At 36.1% G+C, this 13,049-nt stretch overlaps 1 protein-coding gene across 1 annotated transcript in view; it reads left to right on the top strand.

The window, feature by feature from the left end:
• The window catches only part of LOC126184971 (protein phosphatase 1 regulatory subunit 37), a 209,031-nt gene that overhangs the window by 116,186 nt on the left and 79,796 nt on the right, over window positions 1-13,049 (top strand). The window contains exon 5 of the mRNA XM_049927668.1: window positions 748-898. Coding sequence (XP_049783625.1) covers window positions 748-898 — 151 coding nt within the window. The remainder of the gene's footprint in view (window positions 1-747; window positions 899-13,049) is intronic.

The raw sequence follows: 13,049 nt of genomic DNA on the forward strand, positions 1-13,049 counted from the left end.
CATGCAGAAACTGCTCCAGAAATCTAGGCATTTAACTTGTACACCTTTGTACTTATATAAAACAATAATATACATCATGAAAGAGAGGTCAAAGTCGATTTGAAATGCTAGTGCACACACCCGCAAAGCACTGTGGAAGAATGATGTACAAAGCATACCCAACCAATTGACACTACTTAAAAAAGGACCTCAGTACTCTGATATCAGGTTACTAAGAACTTCTCCTAAAACCTGTATGATAGTATACATGGCAGTAACTTGACAAAGAAACTCAAAGAATTTTAGTGTGTTAAAGATCACCTATTAAATCAAATTTTTGTACATTGTTCTTTATAAGTGATGTTAGAGAGTGTAATCAAAATGGTCACTTCTTAGAAAGCAAGTGATAATGAATGGTTTCTATTTTTGATGTGTTCTATATTACATATACATTTACAGTACACAATGTAATCATAAAGGAGCAAATAAAATTGTATTCAAAATTCTTCATTGTGTAATCAGTACCTATGAGATTTCTTAGAGCACATCCTGTGGACATTTTCTGCTACAGAGTTTGTACTCCACACTCTAGGAAAAAATAGTTTCCTTCCCCAGTTTTAAAAGCAGCATTGGTACATGTTTTTGTTTTATAAATAGGTATAGCTCAAAATTACATGAATTTTAATCTCAAAATAACATGAAAACAAAATTCTATTAAAGCAGTGTTTTTGAATGAAACAATATTCTTATATCATATTTTTCTTTCAGACCCTGTGCCTAGAGCAGCTTGAGGCGAGGAACTTAACATTAAATGAACAGTTCATGCCTATACTTAGCCGAGCCCTACGAATTGGCACTCAGTTGCAGGTGCTGAAGCTGGAAAACTGTGGTCTTGCTGGACGACCCACTGTTATTCTTAGTGAGTTGAAATACATCATTATTTAAAGAGTTAAAAGATAAGTAACATTTACGTTCATTATATATTAAAAATCAAAGAAATGATTGATTGCTTAGAAGATCTTGAGATGTGGAAGCAAATTGATGTCATCTGAGTCTCCGAACACTATTAGGATTGAAATCTGAATTTGGTGGTTATAAACTATTTTTGTATGAGTGTAGCTCAAATATGGTTAAATATGATGTGATTGTATTCATGAGAAATGAGCATAAATTGAAAAATGTAGAAATAAGCCCATTCTTTGTTGGTCAGTACAAATATCTTAATTTTTTTACCATGGAAAGATTATGACCATTAGGCCTTTTATTTTATTTTATTTACGCATAAAGTTCTGTAGGATCAAATTGAGGAGCAAGTCTCCAATGTCATGGAACATGTCGGTACATGAAATTACAACATAAAAGTAATAACAGATAAAAATAAAATGTTTATGAACCCAAAAAAGTCAAACCATAAGTTTCAGTAAACACGGTCAACAATATAATGTAAGAATCAGCTTACTTTTTCAAGGAACAACTCAACAGAATAGAAGGAGTGACCCACGAGGAAACTCTTCAGTTTTGATTTGAAAGTGCATGGATTACTGCTAAGAGTTTTGAATTATTGTGTTAGCTTATTGAAAATGGATGCAGCAGTATACTGCACACCTTTCTGCACAAGAGCTAAGGAAGTCTGATCCTAATGCAGGTTGGATTTCTGCTGAGTATTCACTGAGTGAAAGCTGCTTATTCTTGGGAATAAACTGATATTGCTAACAAGAAACGGCAGTAAAGAATGCACATATTGAGATGCCAATCTCAAAATACCCAGTCTAGTGAACAGGGGTTGACAAGTGGTTCGCGAACTTACACCACTTATTGCTCAAACTGCCCGTTTCTGAGCCAAAAATATCCTTTTCGAATGGGAAGAGTTGCCCCAAAATATATTACTATATTATATGAGCGAATGAAAATAAGCAAAGTAAACTAATTTTCGTGTTGGGCGATCACTTACTTCAGGTACCGTTCAAATGGTAAAAATGGCAGCATTAAGTCTTTAAACAAGATCCTGAACATGGGCTTTCCACGACAGTTTACTGTCTATCTGAACATGTAGAAATTTGAACTGTTCAGTTCACTAATCAGATACTGTGAAATTAAAATGTCGGGTTTTGTTGAATTTTGTCTTAGAATCTGTAAAAACTGAGTCTTATTGTGATTTAGCATTCGTTTATTTTCTACAAGCTATGAACTTATGTCATAAACTGCACTATGTGAAACCAAGCAACGTTACACGCAACATCCTTTACTACCAAGCTAGTGTCATCAGCAAACAGAAATATTTTGGAATTACCCATAATACTAGAGGGCATATCATTTAAATAAATAAAGGAGTGGCTCCAACACTGATCCCTGGGGCACCCCCCATTTGACCGTATCACACTCAGACCCCATATCACAGCCATTCTCAACACTGCGAATAATGGACCTTTTGCTGTCTGTTGTTAATATAAGAGGTGAACAAATTGTGAGCTACTCCCAATACTCCATAATGGCCCAACTTCTGGAGCAATATTTTGTGATCAACACAATCAAACACCTTACTTAAATCAAAAAATATGGGTAGTGTTCGAAACCTTTTGTTTAACCCATCCAGTACCTTACAGAGAAAAAAGTTGTTAAACGACTTCTAAAGCAAAACAGTACATTTGATAGCAAATTATGTGATATAAAATGATCAATTATCCTTACATACACAGCCTTGTCAATAACTTTATCAAACACTGATGGCATAGAAATAGGTCTAAAATCGTCTACATTACCCTTTACTCCCTTTTTATAAAGTGGCCTTACTACTGAGTACTTTAATCGTTCAGGAAACTGACCATTCCTAAAGGAAAAATTACAAATATGACTAACATGTGCAGCACAGTACTTTAATATTCTGCTAGGCACTCCGTCATATCCATGAGAGTCCTTAGTCTTCAGTGATTTAGTTATTGACTCAATCTTCCCCTTGTCAGTATCACAGAGAAGTATTTCAGACATCAGTCTCGGAAAGGCATTTGCCAAGAGAGTTATATGATTCCATGTAGAAACTAAATTTTTATTTAAGTCACCAGCAATGCTCAGAAAATGGTTGTTAAATACTGTACAAATATCTGATTTATCAGTAACAGAAATATTTTTACTATGAACTGACTTTATATCGTCAACCTTGTGCTGCTGACCAGATAATGTTACTCATAATCTGTCTTGATTGCAAAAATGTTTATTCACATGACCATCTTCAGATCTGCAATTTCGGTTACAGGAGTAACCTGTCCACACACAGCAACCTTCACATGCTGCATCACATTTGTGAATGTGCATTGGGCTACTGTAGCTTGATTTTAACTACTTGTAACATTTTGATATAATTCTCGCTGTGTTCTACATGATATCCTTATCCCACTAGTCAGCCACCCGGGCTATCTTTTACTGCTAGAACGTTCTAACGGAAAGCAACTCTCAAAGAGCATGAGAAATGTGTTTAGGAAAGCATTATATATAAGTAGGAATTCTGCTTATTTTATGTTACATTCATTATGCCACTTGTTTTAAGGGCCTTAGATTTAATATGAATTTGAGTACTTATAAATATTTATGAAACAAATAATAAAAACTGTAATAGCTGTTGCAGAAAAAAACATAGAAGTGAGTGTCTGCTTTACTGTTTGATGGAGAGCAATGTTAATCTAATAGAGAAAATGAGGAGGATGAGAAAAGGAAGTGCTCTGGCTTTATCTTAAATGATACATTATTTGTAATGGACCATAGAGTGCAAGGTTGAGTGTCCCAGAGGCTGATAGCTAAATTGAGAAGTAATTTGACAGTGTTTTAATGTTATGGATAGATACAGCTAGCACACTAGATATGTGAGACCTTGCGTTGCAATTATGATGAGATGGTGATGTACTGGGAGGGGTGCTTAATGATGTGTCAGGGAGGTAGACATAGGGGTGAATGATAATCAAGTTTTCATTTCACATCATGTTGGAGTATGTTCCAAAATTTCTGGAGTGCATAGAGACAAGCAGAAGTCTTCCTACGTGTGGTGGCAGTATTTTCTATGTAGTTGATCTGTTAATCTAATGCTAAACCCATGTTCTTCACATATTCTGATGCAATAGTAGGCTGCCATCAAGAAGAATTGGTAGCAACAATTGCATAAGTCAGGACTAATTATATTCTGAGATACTGAAATTACATGAGACTTCGTCACATCTATGCATAGGCACAGTTTTTCACCCATCTGTACTCAGAAGGTGTATTGTAATTAATTTGGATGATGGTTTTGTACTGATATCATTGGATCCAAAACTTAAGTAAAGGTGCAGTTTATCAACATAGAAATGATATCTTCTGAAAGACAGAACCAATGACATGTTGTTGATATGTAAGGAGACCAAGAGTGGGTACAGGACAGACCCCTGTAGCATTCCTGAGAGAATTTGTTTCCACGTGACTTTTCATTCCTACAGACAACATACTGCTGTCTACACTCATTAGTTAATACTGAAAAGTGGTTGAAAATTACAGGTTCTCTCGTAGAAACAGAAGAATAAAAACATTTTGACAGAAAAAGGTGCCAAAAATAGCTTTTAGACACTTACGAGTTAGCAACAGTCTTTAATTTCCGTAATCAAAAAGCTGAAGGTAATAATATTGTGATAGGAAATTTTTGAATATAAAAATTTGAAGGAATATGAAGACTTGCCAATCCTGTAGCAAATGGTTAATCAGCTTACGTCATACAGGATGGAGAAATACAATCCTGTAGTAAGATAAGAGTAAATTGAACAAAATTTTCCAAATATCGATAAGTTGGAAATGCGTGATTATGAAACTATGGCCGTGAAATGACAACCAGTCAGCAATGAGCTTTGTGGAAGTGTGTGCATTTAAACTGACTTGCCCAAGCTAATACTTGTTATGCTGAAGTGCAAAGCTATTACTTAAATTATTTGAAGATAAATAATGGTTTTAGCTGAATGCTCAAAGCTGGGCATACTTCAAATTCCTATCCATGGCTGGTTATGATAGATGCAAATTTTCTGTTATGCTATGGCTTGACTGTTAAATCAACTGCTCTAAAAGTGTGATAATGACATTAATTTTGTTAGATAATAAGCTGTGCTGCGGAAAGAACATTGCAGTAAGATATTCGACATGTGGTAGAGTAAGGCACAGTGCTATTAAGAATGAAATCTAAAGGCCACATGTTTTAATGAACAGAGGGTGTGAATGAATTTTAGAATCCTATTCAACAGATAAGTAAGTGTGAACCGAGATAGTGGGCAAAAAGGAAACCGAAATTAAATTTTAAAGACTTTTTTATCATATCACTTTTTTTTTTTTTTTTTTTTTTTTTTTTTAATGTTAGAGATCCCTGTCTTGAACATTGCTACAAAATTGTTATCGTTGAAGAAATGATTGGGGAACTGCTCAAAAATTTGTGTCATGTTGTGAATGATTGTTGTGGCCTCAAAAATTCTTGCATCCAGCTCTTGTCTTGTAGATACTGCCTTTCATAAAATCCCACACGAAAAGTCAAGAGGTGTTAAACTGGCCAATCTGGGAGGCCACTCTCAGAGACCACTGTGCCCAGCCAGCATGTGCCTGAGCACTTAATTTGAATGTCATCTGACTACTAGAGTGGAATGCAGCAGAGCACCACCCTATTAGACCAACATCCTTAGGCATTTGTGCCGTGGAACAACTTCTGACAGTATGTGCAATTCCACTTGCAAAAATTGTGAATAATTGTATTGTTCATAAATGTAACACAAATTTTAATGCACCCACTGGTGACAGTTCTGGACATTAAATACTGCTTCCCTAATGAAAATTGCCTTATCTGTAAACAGGATAAGGCATATTAGCACTGCCTTAATGCACTGGCAGAAAAATATGTTCTCACATAGGATAATAATCCTCTGCTTTTAAAGCTTGGCTCTTTATGAATGCTAAAGATGTAAACTTTTTTCCTTTGTGACATTCCAAACAAACCTATCACTAACATCGAGTTTTTGAGCTCTTGCTGTGACACTGGTTGGAGGCATTGTTGCAAAATGAAAGAGTTCAGTTCCAGTCTGCCCGCTGTTGCGTGACATCTTTTATTCAGCCTTGTTGGGTGTAAACATTCCCATTTCTCTCAAGTGACAACCACCACAGCATAATGTAGTAGCAACTCAAAAACCACACTTCTGGGCACATTCAAACTTGTTCGTTTACTGGACAAATTTCCATGTACTCATAACTGATTAGCTGCCTTTTATGATTGTAGCACCACTACTGTCTATGAAATTTTGCTGAATTTGACATCTCATACCCTGCTCTGACCTTATTATCAGGTTGTTTTTCTCCACCCTTAATAAAAAGTCACATTACATAACTTAACTGCATTCACATTTCATAAACAAATATCTTAACTGCATTCACAGTTCAGATTCAGTCACTGAAAAACAATGCGACTAGTTGACGAAATGGCAATATAAGACTTTGGAACAGGTTTCAATATGTTGAATGAGATGACATTTATAATTAGCCTAATGCTGAAAGTAGGTTCAAAATGTGGCAACTTGACTAAATAATATGGAATGTTTGCCACAAACACTTCATTTTCATAATTTCCCTCTTCTTTCTTTTGTCCTCCTCACCGATAAGAAACTTGTCATTATTTTTACTTTACCATTACATCATATGAAACATTGTGAGAGTTTCCATATATGTCTGTGATAGGTAAGGTGTTCTACTCTTACAATTTTGCAACTGTGGTGAGTTGTTAGTGCAGATTTAGTAGGAACATTTGAGAAAACAATCCCGAAGCCACTAGGAATATCTGAGCTATTGTCTCTAGTATCATAACAGCATAAAAAGTTATGGGTAAAAATCAGTTGCTCCATACAACAGTGGATGAAAAGTTAATTCACTTATACAGAAATGAGGGCATGAAAGGGCATTGTTACTGCATTACTGTCACTAAGACCTCAGTTACAAATGTGTTCAATAGGTGAATATGTATCTGCAGAACACTGTGGAAAAATAAACAACATGAAGGAAGTGCATAAACAAAAAAACTTTGGTAAACATTAACACCAGACCTCATGTGAACCAGATGAATGCAAAGAAGAGTAGTTCCATGACTAACAGCCATTTACTGTAATCTAAGTAGTCTACTTTTTTTCTATTTCTTACCACAGGATATTTTTAAGTGTTCAAAACACAATGCAAAGTATACAATCCAAGCTATTTTCTTTTAACTGTTAAAATGAAAGTTCTACAATAGTTTGGGCAGTCATGTTGTGACTTTTAGTGTGGTCTGTGATCGCACTCCAAGGAATGGTAAATTGTAATTTATATGAATTTTTTTTAGATGACAGTGCACATTCCCTTGAAGAGGCATTGTTCATTGCAGTGTATTACACCTTTCAAAATGGAGATGTCCAATAATGATTTGTTGAGCATGAGGATACTGTAATGTGCCTTCCCTTGCCTCCACAAATGTCAGATTTGAATTTATGAACATCTGGAGGTGTGTCTAGGAAAATCAGTTATGGTATAATATGCTTCCTAGCATCTGACTGATTGTGGTTGTAGGCAGATATCTTCAGCTTCAAATGATGTTTGACAGTTTTAACTATCCTCGACAAATTCTGAGTGTTTCAAAATTTAGTGGTTTTTAACGATTTTGAGTGATTTGTGACTACTACTGTAGATCAGACACTTAAGTTATCCATTCTGCTCAAATGAGTTGATGATCAAATGCCTCAGGCTTCCAGTTTCGTCAGTTGGCTATACTGCAGATAACGAGCAGGTGGAGCTTGCTGGCTCCTGTTCGTGAAAGCTTTTGTGCAGTGTTGGGTAGGCTGCGAATGCACAGTGTGTTCAACAAGACAATCATGCTTTAAGGTCAAAGACACTGTTCACTTTGAAGAAATGAGCCTGTCAGTTGTTACTTTTAAGATAAGGCATCTTTGATAATTTGCCAAATAACATAAAATGTCGGAATGTGTCTAAACAATTTTTTAATCTAAGCTGAAATCATTTTTTGTGGACAACTTCCTCTATTCCATAGACAAATATTTTTGTATATTTTTGTAGAAAAATGTGTTTATTTGATTTAAAACCCTGTTTTTCACTTGTGACACGGATAGTAACAAAGTGTAATATGTGCAATTTTTTCTCAGTTTAAGGCACTGTGCTTTAACTGTTTCCCCCCAGGTGTGCTTTTTCATCTAGTATAACATATAACTAATCTATATCATGTCTCTGTATGTCCATCTTTTCAGAGATGGTTGCAGGACTCGGCTGTTCAGTAAAGGATGTCAAATGATACACCTTTCAGCCATCTAATTTCCAAACTGTTATTTTATTTGGCTACCAGTTTTGGCGATTTGCTATGCCATCTTCAGACCCTCTGACCAACTTGTAGGCAGATTCCAACCTCGGTTCTGGTCAAAATAGGGACCAGCATTCAAATACTGGTATCTGTATGTTTCTGCTTGATACAGTGATTACTTCAACCAAAATCTGCCACTGTAGTCAGATAAACTGGTAGCCAAATAAAATAACAGTTTGAAAATTAGATGGCTAAGAGCTGTTCGATTTGACGTCCAGTCTATATCATGGCTGCTGAACTACAGCTCACTATCTTCTGATAACTCCTCAAAGTGCATATTTTACATTATGTTTCATTTGTGCCGAAATTACTCACCTACCATAATGTTAACCACCCATATGTTGATCAAATTTCATTATTTGTTAATCAGCAAAAAGGCCACAAATTATAACACAGTGTGTCTTTCCATTTGTTATGCTTTATTTGCAATACTTCATGAACCTGTTTACTGTCACCAGTCATGGCAGACAGAAAATACACCAGTGACCTCCATTTTGTCTAATGGTAGAATGTTAGATATTGCAGGGAACTGGGCTCTTGGCTATGATGCAGACTGAATTTTGTGTAATATAGTTTTCAGCCTTGAGGTGAGCTGTGTGTAAGGGAGGTGTGTGGCTGTTGAATTATAATGGACATTAGTTTTTTATAACTGGAGCATCTTGAGCACCTCAGTTGCATTAAGCTTGCCGAAGTAGGTTGGGTTCTGTTTGGCTTGACTGCAATTATTCTTTTGTCTTATAGGACCAACCTGAATCTAACGACCAAAATAACAAGTCTACTGGCTGTTGTAGTGGGTATTTGCGGAGCTCTGACACCAAAGCTACATAGAAAGATGATTAAATTTCAGTTAAAAAATTAACAGGGCTCATCTTTTGTGGAAAAAATACATCTGTTGTGACTGATAGATACATATGTAGATAGAAAGCACATTTAAGAATATCTCTCCTTCTGTATACTTTAAAAGCTAGGGCTATCATGAGCCATGTATCCTGAAGGCATCTTTGCAATGGAGAATTCTTTGTGGATGCTGCTGTTTCCAGTTAACCAAACAACCCAATGGGAAGAAAGTATCTCATTACATAAGAGCTGCATAGTTGTTGTAGCAAGGGTGTTGTGATGTGCAGAAAACTTAAATGTCAGTACAACAGATTTTCAGGAGAAATGGGAGAATTAGTGACACTGTAATCTTCAAAACTCAATAAAAATTGTTAACAAAAAATTCAAAAAGTAACTACTGCTTCTACATGAATGTTCAACTCAGCAGTACTACTTAAACATGTTAATGTTGGGCACACTCAACTTTTTTTAAAGTGTGGCTTTACATTATAAACCCTAGAGGTACTGTAAGTGACAATGTCAACACACCACACTGCCCTGCAAAATACAACAAAGGGTGCAGCATACTCAGCTCCACAAGTATTTGTGATCTGTTTAGAAATGTACACAGTGTCAAGCATGGAGTGCCTATTACTTTTCAAAGTAGAGGTGCAGATAATGTATAAATCACTACAGCTCAAGTATTTACATAATTTTCTTAAACCCTGGATACGTAAGTAAAAGAGCAGGTTACATATGCAGACACTGCTTACTGCTGCACTAAATGATAGATGTACTTGCAAATGCTACTTTGTGAAGTATCTAAATTTGACACGAAAAGTATAAGAAAGTACAAAGAAAAATAAGAACAGACTTAAAAACACACTCACTAAACTGCAAGTTAGAACCAGGGTACTGCCTGGCGATGAATATTTTTCTCACAAAAGATAGAGACAACAATATCTGAATGGGTCAGTTAGTCCATCAAACACATAATATATTTATGGCAGACTACCCACTTATGCAGAATAACAAGAGAACTTGAAACCTCACCGATAAAAATGTACATATTCTTCTGTGGAATGTGCATGCTTTAGGACATGTGTAGGGAGAGAAAGGATGAAGACAGAATAGCCATGTTCATTTGTAAAACATACCAATCCCCCTGCCTTTGACTTTGATCTGTCCACTAAAGTAAATGCTGTGATAGAAAATGTCCATGGGAGAGGCATTGTGTGCTCCATGTTTCTCTAGCCAAATGAAGTTGTTGAATGCAAAACAAAGTCATCTAATTAATCCATTCCTCCTTCTAGAATACTTCATTGGTCATTATCGGCCATGAGCCATCACTAGGCCAAGGAATCAAGTAATAGCAAATTTTATAAGGTGAGGAAACGCATGTCATCTGAATACAAGATCTGAGTCATATTTCAACATTTGTTGCAATGTTCTCCAGAAGCAAAAAGCTCTCATTCTACTTTTCTGCTGTTGTAGACATGGTTCAGTGGGAAGTTAAGGATGACCTCCATGTGAGTTAAGACTTTTCCATTTGGGTTTACATGTCAGACAGAACACAGCTGAAATGGGTATTTGCTATGGCAAACTGTGAAGTGTACAGAGAAATGACTGATTTTAAACACTAATAAAGTCAACATCATGGATTTATCACATTTCAAATGTCATCCATTCTTAGGCTCTCACATTATCACAAGACATAGCCTGCAGTTTGTTGGAATGAGGACTGTCACTCTGTAGTGAGGAACAGGCTGGTAATATTGCAAAGGCTTTTTATGGTAAAGTACTTACGGCATGTTACAACACTAAACAGTGCGGTGACGTGTTTCCTTTCATCCTGTACCTGGATCTACGTGTGAACTTGTTGCAGCAGATCGCCAGTAGGAAAGTCAAGCAGAAAACTACTGTACTGCAACTCGCACAACATGGCTATTCCAAGAATCGGGAAAAGGTCTTAATTTTGAATGAAAGGTGGAAATACTGGGAAAACTTCAGTATATTCTGAACCTTGATAATGTACAAGTTCACTGCCAAGCTCATGCTGATCATAACACAGTCGTGCAAGTTTATGGTAATGTATTTCCCGAAATCTGAACAACTATGAAGCACGAATTGTTCTTAAATGAAAATGCTCGCCATACTATTAAGTTTATCGATGTCAAATGCACTCAACTTATTAGTCACCGATCTGCTCAATATGCCATGCAGAATTACTGTCTTTTCTCATACACAAAATAACTTAAAAAATCCGTACTTTCTAAAAAAACACACCAGAATAAATATGCCATCACTTTAAAACACTTTTGAAATATGTAGCACAACTAAAATTGGCAAATTATAACTTCCTTCACAGCTCATACTACACATGACCATACCATTGAAAGGCTGGGCTCCGACTTCTTTAGACTGCTGTAAGCATTCTCTATCTCCAAGAGAAAATACGTGCAAAGAATACTCCATTCTGATTTATCAGTTGTCTTTAAGGCCAATAGAAAAATATTACTCTCCTGCGTTAGTCCGCACTTTCTATGACAAACCAATCAACAAATAACACACTTCTGAACTGTACTTTTTCTGGAAATAAATATTTAAGATTCTGATATTTTGTTTATACTTTGTCATTAACTATTTTCATTTGCACTCAAATTAGCTTTCCTTTTACCATAAACTTACTTAACATATTATGATACAAAATTCCCCGTCGTCTGCATTCACACTGTCTTAAAAATTTCTCACGCTAGTTCATACAGCATTCATCAGTAGAACAATGATCTACATATTTACTTTAGACCACATTTATGCATCATTCACACTACTAAAGCATATACACAACTGTACAAACATAAAGAAACACAAAAGCTGTCAAGAAATAAACAGAACAATTTTAAAAAATCATGACCTGTTTCTTGAATGTCACTGTGCACTACTGTCCTCTAGCAGATGAAAATTAGAACTACGTACTTGAGTGTACCCGCTTCAGACTATCTGTTACTGTGCATGCATGAGTTATTCTCCCGATACACAGGCTCTAGACAGGAGCGATATAAGACACCATGCCTCAACAGGTTATGGCAAGAAAATCCAACTCAACCTTTATGTTGTTGTTATCGTCTTCAGTCCTGAGACTGGTTTGATGCAGCTCTCCATGCTACTCTATCCTGTGCAAGCTTCTTCATCTCCCAGTATTTACTGCAACCTACATCCTTCTGAATCTGCTTAGTGTATTCATCTCTTGGTCTCCCTCTACGATTTTTACCCTCCACGCTGCCCTCCAATGCTAAATTTGTGATCCCTTGATGCCTCAGAACATGTCTACCAACCGGTCCCTTCTTCTTGTCAAGTTGTGCCACAAATTCCTCTTCTCCCCAATTCTATTCAATACCTCCTCATTATTTATGTGATCTACCCATCTCATCTTCAGCACTCTTCTGTAGCACCACATTTCGAAAGCTTCTATTCTCTTCTTGTCCAAACTATTTATCGTCCATGTTTCACTTCCATACATGGCTACACTCCATACAAATACTTTCAGAAACGACTTCCTGACACTTAAATCTATACTCGATATTAACAAACTTCTCTTCTTCAGAAACGCTTTTCTTGCCATTACCAAATTACATTTTATATCCTCTCTACTTCATCTATCATCAGTTATTTTGCTTCCCAAATAGCAAAATTCCTTTACTACTTATGTGTCTCATTTCCTAAGCTAATTCCCTCAGCATCACCCGACTTAATTCGACTACATTCCATTATCCTCGTTTTGCTTTTGTTGGTGTTCATCTTATATCCTCCTTTCAAGACACTGTCCATTTTGTTCAACTGCTCTTCCAAGTCCTTTGCTATCTCTGACAGAATT

This window comes from Schistocerca cancellata, chromosome 4, assembly GCF_023864275.1.
Source record: "Schistocerca cancellata isolate TAMUIC-IGC-003103 chromosome 4, iqSchCanc2.1, whole genome shotgun sequence".
Taxonomy (NCBI): Eukaryota; Metazoa; Arthropoda; class Insecta; order Orthoptera; family Acrididae; genus Schistocerca; species Schistocerca cancellata.